General features: G+C 42.1%; 1 protein-coding gene across 2 annotated transcripts in view; it reads right to left on the bottom strand.

The window, feature by feature from the left end:
- Positions 1-18171, bottom strand: part of VWA8 (von Willebrand factor A domain containing 8) — an 875413-nt gene that overhangs the window by 343018 nt on the left and 514224 nt on the right. For both annotated transcript variants that reach the window (XM_063952874.1, XM_063952875.1), the window contains exons 28-30: positions 10002-10110; positions 9263-9401; positions 6799-7001 (exon numbers count right to left, since the gene is read on the bottom strand). In XM_063952874.1, the coding sequence (XP_063808944.1) occupies positions 6799-7001; positions 9263-9401; positions 10002-10110 (451 nt within the window). The remainder of the gene's footprint in view (positions 1-6798; positions 7002-9262; positions 9402-10001; positions 10111-18171) is intronic.

The following is an 18171-nucleotide window of genomic DNA, read 5'->3' as shown; positions in this document are numbered from 1 at the left end:
GTGCAGTGTGTGTTCCCCTGGACCTCACTGCACACAGTGCACCCATTCTGAATATGCCAGTGCTGTGTATGAAGGTACTTAATAAGTTCTGGTTTGGGATGTTAAAGTAAATGTTTATTTGAACACTCATTAAATGTTTTTGAAGTGGTATTATTTAGAAATGTATACTGAACCATGGAGGTACAGTAGGTGAAGTACAAACTGATTCATAAAATTATTTTTAAACACCAATAAAATGTTGAAAATGCATCCAGTGCTCAGGAGTGTTCTCACAACACAGGATAAAGGGAAATATAGATACCTGAAAGAATTGTGTGACAGAAATACCAATTATGCATTTTCATTGACTAGACCAGTGGTTCCCAAACTTTCTTGAATCACGACGCTCCAGAACTAGTTTTCCCTATCACTATCGCCATAAATAATTTTATTTGGTCCCGGAACACCAACCCAAGGCACCCCTGCAAGAGCCTCGCCGCACCCCAGGATGCCAAGGCACCCAGTTTGGAAACCACTGGACTGGACAACTGTCCCATGTACACGAAACCTGCATATAACATCCTGTATTCAGAGCCTGATTCGGAAAGTGGACATATTTGGTTGCAGCTGTATGATTTTTTTTACTGCACCTGCAACAGTCGCGGAACCAGCGAGCGGTGGGCCCATGTGCGACAAAATGGCTTGCCCCCCCCCCCCCCATCCCATCCAAGTCCGCCCCCTCACCCCTGGAGAGGATCTGGTGAGGGGAACCTGCTCAGGGAAGTGGATACCCAGCAACAGTGCCGTAACTAGACATTTTAGCACTGTGTGCAAGAAACGGCATTGGAGCCCCACCCCTGCATGCAAAACAGGGGCAGTGCGCGCCGTAGGCGCGCGCAAAAATACATAGTGGCGTGGCTTCGTGGGGAAGGGGTGTGGCCACAAAATAATACCAATTCATAAAACGGTGCATAGTAGTCTCCATTATTCAAATTAAGCCGCACAGTAGCACCACTACACCAGGTAGAGACCCTGTTACACCTTACGGCGGACAGATTCCTCTTTTTACACATTACAGCAGACAGCGTCCCCTTTTTACACATTACGGCAGACAGCGTCCCCCTTTTTTACACATAACGGCAGACAGCGTGCCCTTTTTACACATAACGGCAGACAGCGTGCACTTTTTACACATAACGGCAGACAGCGTCCCCTTTTTACACATAACGGCAGACAGCGTGCCCTTGTTACACATAGCGGCAGACAGCGTACACTTTTTTCACATAACGGCAGACAGCGTGCCCTTGTTACACATTACGGCAGGCAGATTCCCCCTTTTTACACATTGCGGCAGACAGCGTGTCCTTGTTACACTTAGCGGCAGACAGCGTACACTTTTTTCACATAACGGCAGACAGCGTGCCCTTGTTAAACATAGCGGCAGACAGCGTACACTTTTTTCACATAACGGCAGACAGCGTGCCCTTGTTACACATTACGGCAGGCAGATTCCCCCTTTTTACACATTGCGGCAGACAGCGTGTCCTTGTTACACATAGCGGCAGGCAGATTCCCCCTTTTTACACATTGCGGCAAGCAGATTCCCCCTTTTTACACATTGCGGCAGGCATATTCCCATTTTTACACATTGCGGCAGGCAGATTCCCCGTTTTTACACATTGCGGCACACAGTCCCCCTTTTTTGTAGGAAAGAAAGGAAAAGAGAAAGAAAGAAAGAAAGAAAGAAAGACAGAAAGAAGAATTATACTTACCCTCTCCGCTGGCTCAGGCTCCTCGGTGCAGCGTCAGACGATTCCCGGGCAGTAGAGAATGAGGAGGAGGGAGGTGGATGAGGGAGCAGCAGCAGCGCTGTGTCATTGGTGGAGGCGCTGCTGCTGCTGCCCCTCTGCTTCACTATAGGCTGTTCTCGGAAGACAGCCTATAGTGAAGCAGAGGGGCAGCAGCAGCGCCTCCACCAGTAACAAAGCGCTGCTGCGGCTCCCTCCTCCACCTCCCTCCTCCTCTTTCCCCCGTCCGTGCCGCTGCTCCTCTCCTCTGTGGGCGGCTGTGCGCTGCGGGCAGCGGTTGCCCGCAGCGCACAGCGGCATGTAATGAGTCAATTTGACTCATTACATGCTTGAGCCCCGGGACAGAGGCGGGCCCCAGTGCAACGCACTGCTTGCACTGGCGGTAGTTCCGCCTCTGACCTGCAACACAGCCACAGTGCACATGTGCCGCAATACTGCTGCGGCTCCAGTCACAGTGCGGGGGAAGCCACAGCCTAACTGACAAGCTGCAGCCATTTGGGGGTGGTAACTGGGAGGAGCAGCTAAAATGCAGGCGTGCCGTTGGCATTTTAGGGCCACGCCGAAGCCAGCAATTGCATAATTGGTCGCAGCTTCACTGGCCTCGGCAGCTGGACATTCTGGGCAATGTTAGGGTTGTGCAGATGTCTGAAGGCCCACACAATGGTGATCTGATACTATGTATTTCAATGCAGGCAGGAGATCTGAGAAGCAGGCAGTGGGCATCTTCTGCTTCATTAGCATAACTTCTCATATCTGCTGGGAAAAAAGTCGCTGAGGCCCTCAGTATTTTACGGATCTGTTTCTGTATGCTGAATTTGATAGCAGTCTTCATTATCAGTGCATACTAGTATCACCCATCTCCTTGCTGCAACAGATATGTTCCAGCCAAATCCGCTAAACCCGCCATATTGCTGACATGTAATTCTTTTTTTTTTTTAATATTTTTATTGAAGCATCATCATGTCAGTTCAACAACATTGTGACAAGCAATTATAACATTTTCGAAAGGTAGGTCCATCAACATACAATAATACAAAGTGTGAGTTATTGTTGTATCATTGAATAAAACATTTTCACAGTAATGGTGTGAAGCACATGTGTATTCACAAACCCACGCTAAGTGAGCATAAAAGTCAAATCAAATATAATCCTGGTCAATGCCTGCCGTAACACCAGTGCCCCGCCACTCCCCTCCGCCACCCCCCCGACCACAACATATTTAATGTAAAACACCCCATCCGAGATCAATTATTAACTAAAATGTAATATTACAGAGGGATTGGAGGGTCATTAGCGGCCACCTGTGACATATACCAAATTGTATCTTTAAAGCTAGTGTGAATTTGGGTCCGTAACGGAAGTGACAGGGTAGCTATATATGACTCCCACATTAGAAAAAAACTCTCAACTTTGTTTTCCCTATCCAGCATCACCTCCACCCACTGCATCCAAAATAGATTGACATGTAATTCTTAACAATTTTGTTTTCATTTGACCCTACTGTTAGTATAACCATTGTGAAGCATAACACTTGAAAGAAGGAGTCACCAGGTGGCTGCTATAGAAGGCAGTTACAGCATCTCCTTCCTTAGGTCTATTGATCTGTCTACTTACCCTGTTAGCCCTGAAATGCCACTTTCATCGATTGCAAATGGCATTTTTGAAGGCCTATATTTTCAAAGATGGCATCAGGAAAATAATGTGGGAATGGACTCTTCTGCATTGACTGAACATTGAGTGTGGGTATGAGGTAGCTGGGAACTGAATGTAATTATCCCTGGCCCTATCATAATGCTGAACTATCATTGTTTGATGGAGTAACAAAGGAAGTGCACATATCCTAACAATCTACAGTACATATCCCTGACAACTACTTGAGATCAAATACAAGGATGTCTACAGGAGTACATAAATGTTACATATGTTTTTACTCTCTTATGAGATAACCCTGCAGCATAAGAAAACATGACAGATCATTGCTTTGACTGTATAAAATAGAAGTGATATCATTTCAGACTGCAGCCAGCTGCAATGCTGAAGTGGGTCGGGGAAGAAGGTATTGCCATAATGTGTTGTTTACTGGGAGCGTAATAACCTCTGGCTGACTTAATGATACTTAAGTCTGGAATGCCAAGAGCTGAACAGATGTATTTAGCAACATCACAGTAGGAACTGCTATTACCGACTGAGTAAAGGAAATTATGTAAGGGTCAGATTATACTAGATGTAAGCATCTAATCTTAGACTGATGCTCTTAATCGCACTGCATTCATACAGCAGACAAAGACCGTCAATTATATAAAAGAAATTCAGGCTTAAAGGCCCCTTCCTCATGGGAGTTGCAGTGCTATACTACAAACCTACACCTTCTGTATTGGCCATCAGATGCTCCTACTGAAAATGACAGACAGGGCTGCCCCTTGCTGCCTCTCTTTGTCCTTACCATGGAACCACTAAAGGTTTTGTAACAATCCAGATCTCATAGGTATCCCTGCCGACCTCTATGAGCGTAAATGCAATCTCTACAATGTCCATCTTACTGTACTGAAGCTGCACATATCCCTCTTCTCACTCTGGGATAAAACGGAAAACTATTGCCACTTTTTTTACATTTCAAAAAAAGACTGGGACCCTTTTGCTAAATATCTTCCACAAAGACCAACGTTGTCTCAGACAATTTCAAACTGAAATTGCCACATTGAGTGATTCACATTACCAAGCAGCATGATGACCTTTACCAGCCAGATTTCCCCCATTATCCTTAAAAGGATCTCCGTATATGGGATTTGTGTTTTATTACCTGGTTGGCTAGAGTAGTCGCAGTAAAAATTAACCTGTTGCCTCACTCTGTCTTTTCCAAACTCTTCCAGTGAGAGTCACCACTACCATCCTTAGAGAGCTACACTTTGTAGACAAAAGTGATTGTACACCCAATCCCCTCCCCCTGGGTGCACGTGAAATGGTGTGCTTCTGCAGCAGACGTGTCTGTGAAGGCAGAAAACGGGTACAGGGGCACTGATTAGATAATTTGCTAAGGAAATGGCTTGCCGGAAGGTGCTAACATAGTTAAAAAAAGGGGATCATCATAGGCTGCACGATGTCATGTTTCCAGGGCGATGCTGGACTGGTATACAGAAAATTCTGTAACCCGGATGGACTCCCAGCTCAGAGTCCAGTTCTTAACCCCATTGAGAACCGGTGTGATGAACTGGAGTGATGGGTGCATTCTAGACCAACACAACCTTCTTCAGTGTCTCAGCTGGTCACTGTACCAGAACATACCCTCTGCTGTTTCCAGGAACTTGTGGATAGTTTGCCAAGAAGGATGTCTGCAGTAATCACTGCACATGGTGGACCTACAAAGTAATGATGTCAATAAAATTTTGTTGATCTATTTGCTGCCAGTGTCCAATCACTTTTGTCCATAGTGTACGTATCTCCTACTTCAAACAGTCAGGTAGAATAGATTGTTTCAAATTACCACCTGCTATTTTTAATAAGAAAATTAAGGCGCAAACAACATACTGCCCCCAAATCCCCTTGGGGTTTTCTGCTTTTGACAATGCTCTTAAAAGGGTCGTATGTCTGCCATTTACTCCGCACATATGATCAACTGGCTAAATACTCTCATTAATTTTACTGGGAGACAGGAAACCTTTGATGCAGAACTGTGGGCTCACATAATATATTGTCAGATCATCAAACTGTACGCAAAGCAAGGAAAGTTAATGTACTGTAAGCTACTATTCCGATGGTATACGTTCCCCACCATACTGTACTTCATTCAAATCTATGCTAAGAATACAGTAACATGTCAGACTGTCATTTCCACATTTGGGAGTATCCCCTAATGTAATAACTTTCTGGAAGGACACTCAGGAATTAATTTGTGCTAATACACAGGTGCACCTTCCATCAATCCTCTCCTGAGACCTATCTTCAAAATCCCTAAATGCACTTTGAAGTTCACCAACCATATTCTAACAGCTTCTAGATGCCAGACAGAAGAACGCTGCCCCTTCCACAACTTCCGCACTTTAAAAAAAGATCGGTTTAATGTATATTGGAGCATATATGCACCACCTTCATGACTGCATCTACATTTTATGTACGGTATTATTGATAGTATTGTTATGCTCAGAAACACATCAGTGAATTACAACAGGTGGCACCGTATGTTCATTGCTTCCTTAGTTCATTAGTCCCTTTTTATATGTACTGTCACTATTAGCTTGTATTGTTTATTTTATGTCATACGGCCTTTAAATTTAAATTCGACAGTTTTCTTTCCCACTACACCACCTCTGTGTGCCTCACCACCTCAGTCTGTCTTACCGCCCCTATCCTCTTAAGGACACGTCCCTTTTTAGTGGCCAAGCCCCCTTTTCGGTCATAAGCGGAACCCTGGAGTGAACACTAAATCCCTTTCAATTTTCCATACCCCCACATCAAAATTCCTACTTTGACCATTGAGTACAGGTTTCTATGTTCCTCGATTGATTTTGCTGTAGTAAATATCTGAAATCAAAGTTATGTAAGGGTTCATCCTTCTATTTCCTTAATTCTGTCCTCCCTTCCTGTCTTATTATACTAACATCTCTCTTTTCTATAATGGAAACAAAAGAAAACGGTTTGAGAAAAGCCATGTATGCATGCCTCTGATCTCTATTGGCTCCAATGAAAATTTCAGAACAAATGTCATCATTAACTCCAGGACACAGTGCAATCCAAAAGAAATGCACATCTGTAAATTCAAGCTGTTCTGAATTTAGGAACAAGAGAAAACATGGTTTTAAAAATAGGATTTGTTCCTCAAGGAAAGATACTGTACATCTGAGCTATATTTATCATGATGATTAGACTGCTACGTTGATGTATAATATTCCATCCTCTTAATTACCAGTAGCAAGAGATTAATGATAGTGACATTAAGAATTCTTGTGTGCTGAAGGAGGAAAAATACTTGGAGATGAAAGTTTGTGTAAAAAAAACCCTTAACACTTGAACTTACTTGTTCTTCATGAAGAATGACCTGTCCACTCAGTGGATGACCAAGGGGTGCAACAGTCAGAAATGGCTGCCAAACACTCCCAACGGTTCTAGGGAACACGTCATATAAATCTACATAGTATCCTTTATCCCCATTAAGTTTCATAAAGTACAAAGACACCGGATTACAGGTAGCCACATGTACAGTTGTATCCGCATCATTTTCTGGAAGCAAAAAAAAAAAAAAAGAGAGAATAGAACAAGATTTGTGTAATTGTGATTAAAATATGATGCTGATAGTGTTAACTAGATCATTTTCTAATGATGAAAAATTCTCAATGTTAAAAGATTTAGGGGAAATCTATCAAACCATCTAAAGAGGCCAAGTGGAGGTGTTGCCCATAGGAGCCAATCAGGTTCTAGCTATAATTCTGTAGAATGTTCCAGATAAATGATAGCTAAATGCTGAGTGGTTGTTATGGGCAAACACCTCCACTTGTCCACTTTTTAGAAGGTTTGATAAATCTCTCCTTTATACTTGATAACACGGTGCAGAACTGTGCTGTCAGCCATAGTAACAAGATGTAATTGTCTAGTACAGTGTAGAACAAAAGAACACATTTCTTTTTGACTACTGTAAATTACAGCATGTCTCCAGGTCTATTTGCATAATGAGGCGATAACAAAGCTTTCCTATTGCTCCTTAACGCTACAAGAAATAATCATTTACCGTAATTTACTAATATAATGTCACCAAGGCATGTGAGGGATAGTCAGCTCCCCAGCAACACTGGCGGGCAGCTTACCCAGCCAGTCCAGCATGCAGCTGCACATGCGTAAGCTGGCTTTGTCAGGTCACATACTGTATATGCAGTGGACTGACAGCCTCAAGATCACTTTCATATATAGTTTTTCTACTGGGACCAACAATAACATTTTAGTAAATAGTGAGAAGCCCTAACTTGCCTGACATTAATACAGATGTGTCCACATACACTTATATTACTATTATTGTTTATTTATATGGCACCACAAGGGTTCCGTAGCGCATAACAAAGTACATAAACAAATGAGCAACACAAAAAAACAATGACTTACAGTACAAGACAATGTAGGACAAGTACAGTACATGGTTTATAAGGAATGCGGTTACCATTCAAGCGGTTGGGATCCCGGCGGTCAGAATACCAATGCTGGGATCCCGACCACCACAATGCCGGCATGGGGCCCAGGGCTATTTACCAATCGTTGGTGTCCACGACACCCATAGAGTGGGAATAGAACCTGTTGCGAGTGCACACGGGTTATGGGCGTTGTTATACTGACCGCCGGGATCATGGCCACCAGTAACCCCTAACGCGTTTATAAACATTGCTGTATTAGCATTAATGACACTGAAATAAGCATATGGTTGGCAGAAAATGAGGATTAGGTGCCATTGTATGGAGTAGAAGATACTGTAGTCTAAGTAAGAGAAGGAAAAGCACATGAGGCGAGAGGGCTCGGCCCGTGAGAAGCTTAAATTCTGAAGGGGCTGCGGGGGGGGGGAGGCAATCAGACAGACAGGAGTGACACAGATGGGGTAGAAGTGAGCATGGAACAGAGGGTTAGGATGAGAGACGGCTGGGTCTTGAGAGCCAGATTGAAGTTTTGTAGAGAGGTAGATAGTCTGATGGGAGAGTGAGAGTATTCCAGAGGAAGGTAGCATCACGGCCAAAACCTTGGAGGCAGGAATGTGAGGTTGTAATCAATTGGCAGGAGAGGCAGCATGCAATTGTGAAGTGAAGAGGGCGTGTGGAAGTGTAAAGGGAGACAAGGTAAGACATGTAAATGGGAGAGGAGTTGGCGAGGGCTTTGTAAGTGAGTGTGAGAAGCTTGAATTGGATTCTGAAGGGGAAGGGGATCCAGTATAGAGCTTGTAAAAGAGAGGAGGTGGACGCAGTACGTTTGGAGAGGAAGAAGAGCTGGGCAGCAGCATTGAGTATAGATACTCAAATCTCACCAAATAGTCCTAGTGTACCACTATCTTTACAATTTAGCTGTGCCAAAACACTAATCCCAGGTCCCAATTACAATACAAGCAAACAAAGACGCAAAATTGAGGAAAAAGTACACAATCTAGAATAAAAAGGCAAAAGACCTGTCTAATATGAGTGACTCGGGCCATGCATAGTTAACTGCAACTTAAGACAGAGACTTCAGATGTAAAGTGTAGATTTTGAGAGCATAGAAGAAATATGTTGTATCTTTGAACCAGTTTAGACGTTTGAATAAAGTGCCAATCAGTTTAAAACTGACTACAAAGTATTAGCTATATTTGATTACAGTTCCCCTGTACTCACAGTTCTTCATTAAATATAAATTAGTAGTGAGTTCCAACTACTTACTGACTGCAGTGTATAATGTTTTACATCTATAACATCACTGAGCTTCTTGTAGTAAAAACAAAAGCTTAGTACATTGGAGTATTGGGACAATGAATATACCTGAAGATGCGATGACGTCACACACAATATTCACTTCACTTATAGGAAGGCGCCAGTGAGACATCTCTTCTGTGAAGCTCAGGGATCGCGATTCGTAACGCTCCAATGGATATCCCTGTACATTTATGTATACTGGACCCTATATTAGGACAAACACTACATTATATTCTGCACTGTATAGTTTACAAATTATTCAAAAATGGAAAAAAAATATTCTACTTTATATTTCTACAGAATAACCATAAGGACCGGCACTACTGCTGGTGCTGTTTGTATTGTGCCCAGGTAACTTCCACGTATGGACATGAATAAAATACAAAATATTTTAACTAATGAATCAAACACAATGAATGAATAACTGATCAATTCATGCAATAAATGGAAATAAATGAAGACCAAGAGGGTCAATAAATTAACAAACTAATGGGTCAATAAATGACCACATTCTCTTTAAAAATAAATCACGAGTGTTCCTATAATGGGCAAATCTAAGAGAGTGTCGGCAGGTTGGCTGAATAGGCAGCATTTGTCTACTCAAGGGTACATTACTAATATACTGCACGAATGGCAATGGCGGTTTGGGTGACATTAGAGCATGGTGACACTTCAGCTGCTGCATTAGCAAGTATGATGACTACAGACACATATTTACACAACAGGAAAATGTATCCAGATGTGTATATGAAGCCATTTTGTCTTATATGGTAAACTAAGAATTATTTATTAAAACATAAATAACCTTTATAATAAGTTGATGTGTTTCTGTTGGACACAAAAGTTTACGACGATCGTTCCCAGACTGGGCCATGGTCCAGTGGCCAACAAAACTAATGTCTGGAAGTGGCAACCTGTAGGATGAGAACATAAATGGGTCATACAGCAGGTCAGTCTATTACTACACATAAACCTTAAACCTGTTGTGCATCACCCTATAGATAGAGGGGATCCGGTCATGTGACTGGACCAGATAGAGGATGGATGCATGGCAGCACATTAAAAGGCCTAATATTGAGTTTATATCATTTGTGGAATTCTGAAGAGAAAACTTATGTATAACAGTAACTATTAACAGTAAATTAGTTCATTATAGGTTAATATAAAATCACTCAAACGAAAAGAGACTTTCAAAGCGAGGTTGCATCTGTATATGATCTAATAGGTTTTCTAAGCCAGGGGTCTTCGTGTTCAGACTTGTGAAAGTTATTCTTCACACTCCTATGCTTCGCAGATTTGAAATCACTTTTTCCAGTTCATTTAATGTGGAGCCATAGGGCTGGAATCCACACGACTGCAGTACATTTTACTGTATGTTGGGCTTAGGATACGCAAGCAGCTAGTCCTGTTGTGTACAATATTAATTCTAGGGAGACCAATAATCTTAGCGTTAAATATAGTTACTTAAAAATCATGTAGCAATAGTTATTCTCTACACTGTGATTTTGGATTGTCCATTGAGGTTTAATGCAGACCTGACTTAACCCTTTCACTGCTGAGGGTTTTCTCACCCCTGTGCAGTGCCCATTTTTCAACATTAGCGCACATCACATTCCAACATCAATATGGGATCGGTATGAGTTACCGATGGACGGGATGCCGGCTGAGTGGCGAGCGCTAGTAAGTCCCTTGCGGACACCCATAGAGGGAGGAAAGCCGAGACGCTGGCATTGTACCGCTGTGCGGAATCCCGGCGTCGACATTGTGATTGGCGGGATCCCGTGCGGCGGTATGTTAACCGCATACCATCAATATCACTGATTTTTTTATGCAGTACCTAATTCAAATGATATCTTGGGTGCTTTTTTTTTTGGAAGACATTGTATTTTTAGAAAACACTGTACCACTAGTCTTTTCACTCATTCTAACACATCAACTAAAGTTTAACCAAAGTGACCAAAAACAGTTTCTTGAAATATCAAAAACAAACGTGACTTATTTTTTCTTTATAAACAACAAAGAAATTCTTTGTGGTTCTTGTTTTGACATTATTCCACTTTTCCAAAATAGCAACCAGTCGGAACTTGAAAAGGTTTAAAGGGAGGTATCCAAATAGACCAACATTTTTTTCAGGTGTGAAAAATGGGAGGGGGTAAGGTGTTAGCGAGATTAGCACCGTTTCTTTTTATGTGCTATCGAATTAGCCACCATTTTTTCTGCATATAAGTTTTCACGGCCACAATTGGGTAAAGAGTGCAAACTTACCTACTTGCTTATTTATGTACTCTGGCCGCTGTGGATCCCTTGTGGTTCCATATAAATAAAGGATAATAATAATATCAATGATAAGAGCCAGCATCGGGGCTAACTGGATAGCCCGGGGAAAGGTAATTAGCCATAGTCAATTACCACAGCTAATTGGATACTGCCCTAAGTATTATTTTACTCTGCAAACTTTTCCCATCTCATTTTAAAAGCTTACTATGGAGAGGGAGATAGTGATATTACTTCTCCGCACTATTATAATTCATTCATATTTTTTTTCGTTTGCAACAGTGTTGCCAGTGTATATGCTTGCAATGGCGGTACTTCCAAATTTACTGACAACAGCTGGGCCAATGTGGACAATGCAATTTCATTTTGGAGAGGCGCTACTCACGGGTGGGTGAGGCTCATCTTCTGCACTGTGGGTGTATATGAGAGGGTGAACCCTACTCATCCTCGAAGGGGTTAAAGTCAACACTGGGATGCACCTGTTAAATTTCCCCCTCAAGATGACATTAGACAGCAAGCCTACAAGGTTGCTGGTGCAATTTTTCATTTAAGTAGATAATGCTAAAAGAAGTAAACAGATAATTAGGTCTGGATAAACCACTAAGCAAAATAAGCACATGATTAGGGCATCAAGTGAAGGGGCACCACAGACATTTTCCATTGACGCATTTACCATGGACCATATGGTGCAAAGCTGAAAATGGTGCAGCTGAACCAGGTTCCACAAAAAGGACTCCCACAATAAATGTAAAAAATTACAAACATAAAAATAATAATAATAATAGTAAGTAATAATAGAGAATAATGATATACCCTAATCATGGGAATACAACAAAATTAGAATCCGGTAACTGCTAAACTGCCACACGGTCCACCGATGCTCACGTGATTGTTCTGGTCTTGGTCATGTTGGCTGTCCTCTTAAGTCGTCTAATGAAAGCGAGTGCAGCAGCCCTCAGTCCAGTGTTGCCAGATTGGGTGAGGGGAGGTGTGTGTGTTTGCGACTGCAAGAAGATTGGCAGGAGGAAGGCGCTCCATTGGGCGTCAACTGACCGTTTTCCGGGAGTGGTTCGGCGAACGCAGGTGTGTCCAGGCGTTTGGAGGGCGGATGTCTGACGTCAATTCCGGGACCTGCATTGCTGAAATCATCGCACCAGGTAAGTATGTCTAGGGCTAGTCTTGTTTTACACAAAACTTTTTTAGCATAGCAGGGCTGCACAAGCGATCGCAGCCTTGCTATGCTAAAATACACTCCCCCATAGGCGGTGTCTAGTTGATCGCACGAGCAGCAAAAAGATGCTACGTGCGATCTACTCGGAATGGCCCCCTAAATGCCTCATCGTGTAACTAGTAAGCAGGTATCCATTGCCAATACACACTGGATTAAGAAATTGAGGCTTCATTAATAGCCTTCAGTATATACTTTATACAATGACCTCCTGAAGCATAAGGTACAAAATATGGCTCCATGGCCCTCATTCGGAGTTGATCGCTAGCTGCTTTCGTTCGCAGCGCGGCGATTAGTTGAAAAAGGCGGCACCTCTGCGCATGCGTACGGGCCGCAGTACACACGCGCGAAGTACTTTCACACAAAACTATGCAGTTTTACACAAGGTCGAGCGACGCTTTTCAGTCGCACTGCTGATCGTTGTGTGATTGACAGGAAGTTAGTGTTTCTGGGCGGAAACTGAGCGTTTTCAGGGAGTGTTCTGAAAAACGCAGGCTTGCCAGATAAAAACGCAGGAGTGGCTGAAGAAACGGGGGAGTGGATGGCCGAACGCAGGGCGTGTTTGTGACGTCAAACCAGGAATTAAACAGTCTGCAGTGATCGCAAGGTAGGAGTAAGTTTCGAGCTGCTCAGAAACTGCATGAAAAGTTTTACGAGCAGTTCTGCTAACCTTTCGTTCGCACTTCTGCTAAGCTAAGATACACTCCCAGAGGGCGGCGGCCTAGCATGTGCACTGGTGATAAAAGCAGCTAGCGAGTGATCAACTTGGAATGAGGGCCCATATCCATTTGTTATATCTATATAACCTTTTGTCATCTATCTATATATATATCTATATATATCTCTATATATATATATATATATATATATATATATATATACACACACACACACGATCTCACAAGCAACAAGCAGTCTCCATGGAAGCATTTCTAAATTCAAATGAACATTGGCCTATTGAAGCTTTGCTGCAAGCATGGTGGTCTGCGCTGACAACATTGTGATACACTGCACGCAAACCACAAATACTTTTTATTTAATCCCCAAATAATTGTACTAAGTGCTCTTACCCCTCCCCACTGACTGGAGAATAAGGGTGGGTACACACACTAGGCGATGTGCTCTATGAGTGACGTAGCCTAGTGTGTTCCCTTCCCTGGCGGTCGGCGGCAGTGCGTACACACTGAGCGATATGCAAACGATATCGTTCAGTGGCGTGAAGCCTTGGCGGGGCTGTGCATGCAGTTTTTGGACTACAGCACAAATTGAGCTGCATGCACGGCCAATAGCGAGGGTTGTTAAAGACCAGCGGGGCAGCGCGTCGCTCATCGGAGGCGGCATACGCACTTAGCGATAAAGTAAATGACATCGCTGAGGAAGGGTCAAAATGAGCGACGTTGTTTAATTTATTCCTAAGTGTGTACTTTTAAGGGTAAAAGTTATGTTTTCATTCTTGAGACACATAATAAATCTATACACACTTTACTGGAAGCTCTCTGTAAAACACTGATTACGAGTAGCTAAAAGGCTAAATACTAATAACTGAAAGTGCAATATAAATTACATACTCGAAGTGCAGATTTAGTATTAAACTGAAAATGTAACTATTATTAACACATATATAGAGATCCTGTGATGTAACAAAGCTTGTTGAAGTGTAATGTGCAGTATAATTCAATTGATCCCAAGGAATACATGCCATTTCACAGCGGCTGGGATGCCGGCTGTCAGTATGCTGGCAGCGGGGCAAGTGCTAGAAAGCCCATTGCGGGCTCGCTGCGCTGTGGGCATGGTGGCTTGCTGCACTCGGCACAGGTTATGCACTCCCTCTATGGGTGTCGTGAACACCCACAGAGGAAGAAAAGCCTGTGGCGCTGGTATTCTGGCATCGGCATTTCGGCGTCGGCATTGTGACCGCCGGGATCCCGACAGGTAGTCTCGTGATTGCCTCCTGATCCCAACTCCAGTCCTCAGAGAACCCTAGCAGTGTATGTTTCCATGATCTCATCACAGAATCACAAATCACATAATTACGTAGTTCCAGCTTTGGAACTTTTATAATGTGTCCATCAGTAATGAACACACCTGTGCTCCAGCACAAAGTATGGAAAACATGCACTGGTCTAATTTTGTGCGTTTCTACCACTTTCCTTTGCCCTTCGTACCAGGAGCTGATCATCACTAAAACTTTTCAGAAGTGCGTTCTAGTTACTACTGCTACTATAACTATGATACCAGAATAACAGTTTTGACTATGAAATGTATTGATATTTATTTTGAATCAAATAATTTTAAAGACATTACACTAAAATAAATATCTCATATTTCCAACTAAATAATTTAACTTGCTTTGCTCGGATTTTATTTTCTGTACATAATATTTATTCAGATAAACAAAGTCATGCTGCCCTCAATATGTTATTATTAAATACTGCTACTAAACATAAAATGTCCTGGACTTAATCATGGATGATTTCACATAATGGTTTTGTTTCCTATTGTCATCCTACTCTGTCTATCACTCTTATAGTCTACATTTATAAATGTTCTCCATGAATAACTGAATTTCACTCAGGCTATATATATATATATATATATATATACACACACACACACACACACACACATCTATATATATATATATATATATATATATATATCAAAGGACTGACTTGAGACTTTAAAATCATTGAATGCATTAGTTGGTGACCTTTGTAGAAGAACACGATGCAGAAAGCACAAGGGAATTGTTCATCCTGAATTAACATTTGAAAACGCTATGTGGCCATTCATAAGTAATACATGCAGCTAGAGAACTGAATTACATGTCTACAACAATATTTCAACATTATAGGAAGTACCTTCTTGTATTTTCAGGGTGTGTGTGTGTACATACACATATATAATATACACATTTATTAGTAAATAAATATATAAATACGGATAACACTGCATCCACGCTTTAGTTTATGCAACATAATACGAAGGGTCCTATTTATTATTTAGAATATTTGTGCCACATTCCCCCCAAAAACAGACATTTTCAGGGGTTACCAGCAAACATTTAGTGTCCCCCATAGGGGCATAACCAGAGATTTGCGGGCCCCATAGCAACATATTTATGGAGCCCCTGTCCCAATCATTCTTGAGAGACATCTCTCCGCAGCAGTTGTTAATTTTATGCCCCATAATAGCGCCCTAATTCATGTTCTGAACCATAGTAGTACCCTAGTTAATATCATGCCTCACAGTAGTACCGTAGATTATTTAATAAACCATCATAGTTCCCTAGTTTACATTAAGTCACATTATAGGGCTGCCAGTACATGTTAAGCCTATTAAAATTATGCCACATTGCAGTGCCCTAGTTCTTATTATGCCACACTATAGTTCCTCCATTTAAAACATAACAGTGACCCGGTTCTTATTATGTAACCTTATAGTGCCCTCTATAATGCTAATTATGACACATTACCGTGCCCTCCAGTTCATATTGTGCCACATTACAGTGCCCCCTTTTCCATGATAAAATCCACTATACACACCTCGCACTGAAAATGCAATGTTACACAATCAGGCTGGACAATGGATCAGACCCAACTGCTTAGCTGACAAATCTTGGAAATTGGTATGCAATTATATAACCTAGGTCCAGGCCCCCTAAGCCTCTGGGCCAAATAGCAATGGCACCACTTGCTCCCACCATAGTTATGCCCATGATTCCCCATATGTAGTATTGAGGAATTGCAGCAGATATCTCCAATATTTGCTGCTGCAGGTCATGTTCACTCATCTCACTCACAAATTACAATGAAACTGGTTGCTTGTGTTGTGTCTAAGTTATGAACACATTTTGTACTCTGTACAGCATTACTAACAATAAAATGCTAGTAAATACAAATGTAATTAACAAATGGATGTTCAGAACATAACATTTGTACGGTAGGTCACAATAAAATATATGTCAAAATTTTTACTGATATTCTTGTATAGTAAGTGAATACAGTACTTGCAGCAGGTGTAGTGCATACATTGTTGAAAGCCAAATCTATCAAATACAACAATTAACTTAATTGGAAAAGGGCTGTCTTATAAAAAAGTCTACAAATACGGTGTAAATAGCAGCAGCAGCAGCAGATTATACTAAGGATATCTATATAAAGAGATGATAGTGTAACTACTTACTGGAGTAACAGATTCATGAACTTGCGGTTAGTTATACAACCTAGCTCACAGTGTAGCATAATATATAGTAGCAAAAGCAATTGTCATTTACAAATTGTTTAAGTAGTATGAGTCCCACAAGCAAATCACTATTAGACAAGTACAGCAAAGAAAAAGTGCTGATTTCAATCAAAGGGGTCAATCCTATTAGCCGCGATGATCTTGCAGATGTGAGTCATCGCGGCAGCGGGCGCACTTTACCGTGCCCAAAATTTGCACAAAAGTTTTCATTGCCCCATAGGGCACCAAGCAATTTTGTGCGAACTGGGACTGATTTCAGCCCACGAAGGTGCAAGATCAGGTGCTGTTGCCGCCGTTAAAACGCAGCAGCAATGGCACATCACACCCTTCGCAGTTAATAGGATTAACCCCAAAGTCTCAGCATTCTAACCCTTGAATTGCTTGTCATGGAAATCGGGATCCATGGAACCTCTGCAATGCCTTTAAGAGTTTACACTGAAGTGGTGTCACCTGTAATACACTGACGTGGTGTCACCTGTAATACACTGACGTGGTGTCACCTGTAATACACTGACGTGGTGTCACCTGTAATACACTGAAGTGGTGTCACCTGTAATACACTGATGTGGTGTCACCTGTAATACACTGACGTGGTGTCACCTGTAATACACTGACGTGGTGTCACCTGTAATACACTGACGTGGTGTCACCTGTAATACACTGACGTGGTGTCACCTGTAATACACTGAAGTGGTGTCACCTGTAATACACTGAAGTGGTCTCACCTGTAATACACTGACGTGGTGTCACCTGTAATACACTGAAGTGGTGTCACCTGTAATACAGTGAAGTGGTGTCACCTGTAATACACTGATGTGGTGTCACCTGTAATACACTGATGTGGTGTCACCTGTAATACACTGAAATGGTGTCACCTGTAATACACTGAAGTGGTGTCACCTGTAATACACTGACGTGGTGTCACCTGTAATACAGTGAAGTGGTGTCACCTGTAATACACTGACGTGGTGTCACCTGTAATACACTGAAGTGGTGTCACCTGTAATACACTGACGTGGTGTCACCTGTAATACACTGAAGTGGTGTCACCTGTAATACACTGACGTGGTGTCACCTGTAATACACTGACGTGGTGTCACCTGTAATACACTGACGTGGTGTCACCTGTAATACACTGACGTGGTGTCACCTGTAATACACTGAAGTGGTGTCACCTGTAATACACTGAAGTGGTCTCACCTGTAATACACTGACGTGGTGTCACCTG

The sequence above is a fragment of the Pseudophryne corroboree genome, chromosome 2, assembly GCF_028390025.1.
Source record: "Pseudophryne corroboree isolate aPseCor3 chromosome 2, aPseCor3.hap2, whole genome shotgun sequence".
Taxonomy (NCBI): domain Eukaryota; kingdom Metazoa; phylum Chordata; class Amphibia; order Anura; family Myobatrachidae; genus Pseudophryne; species Pseudophryne corroboree.
This window is presented reverse-complemented; position numbering and strand designations above follow the sequence as displayed.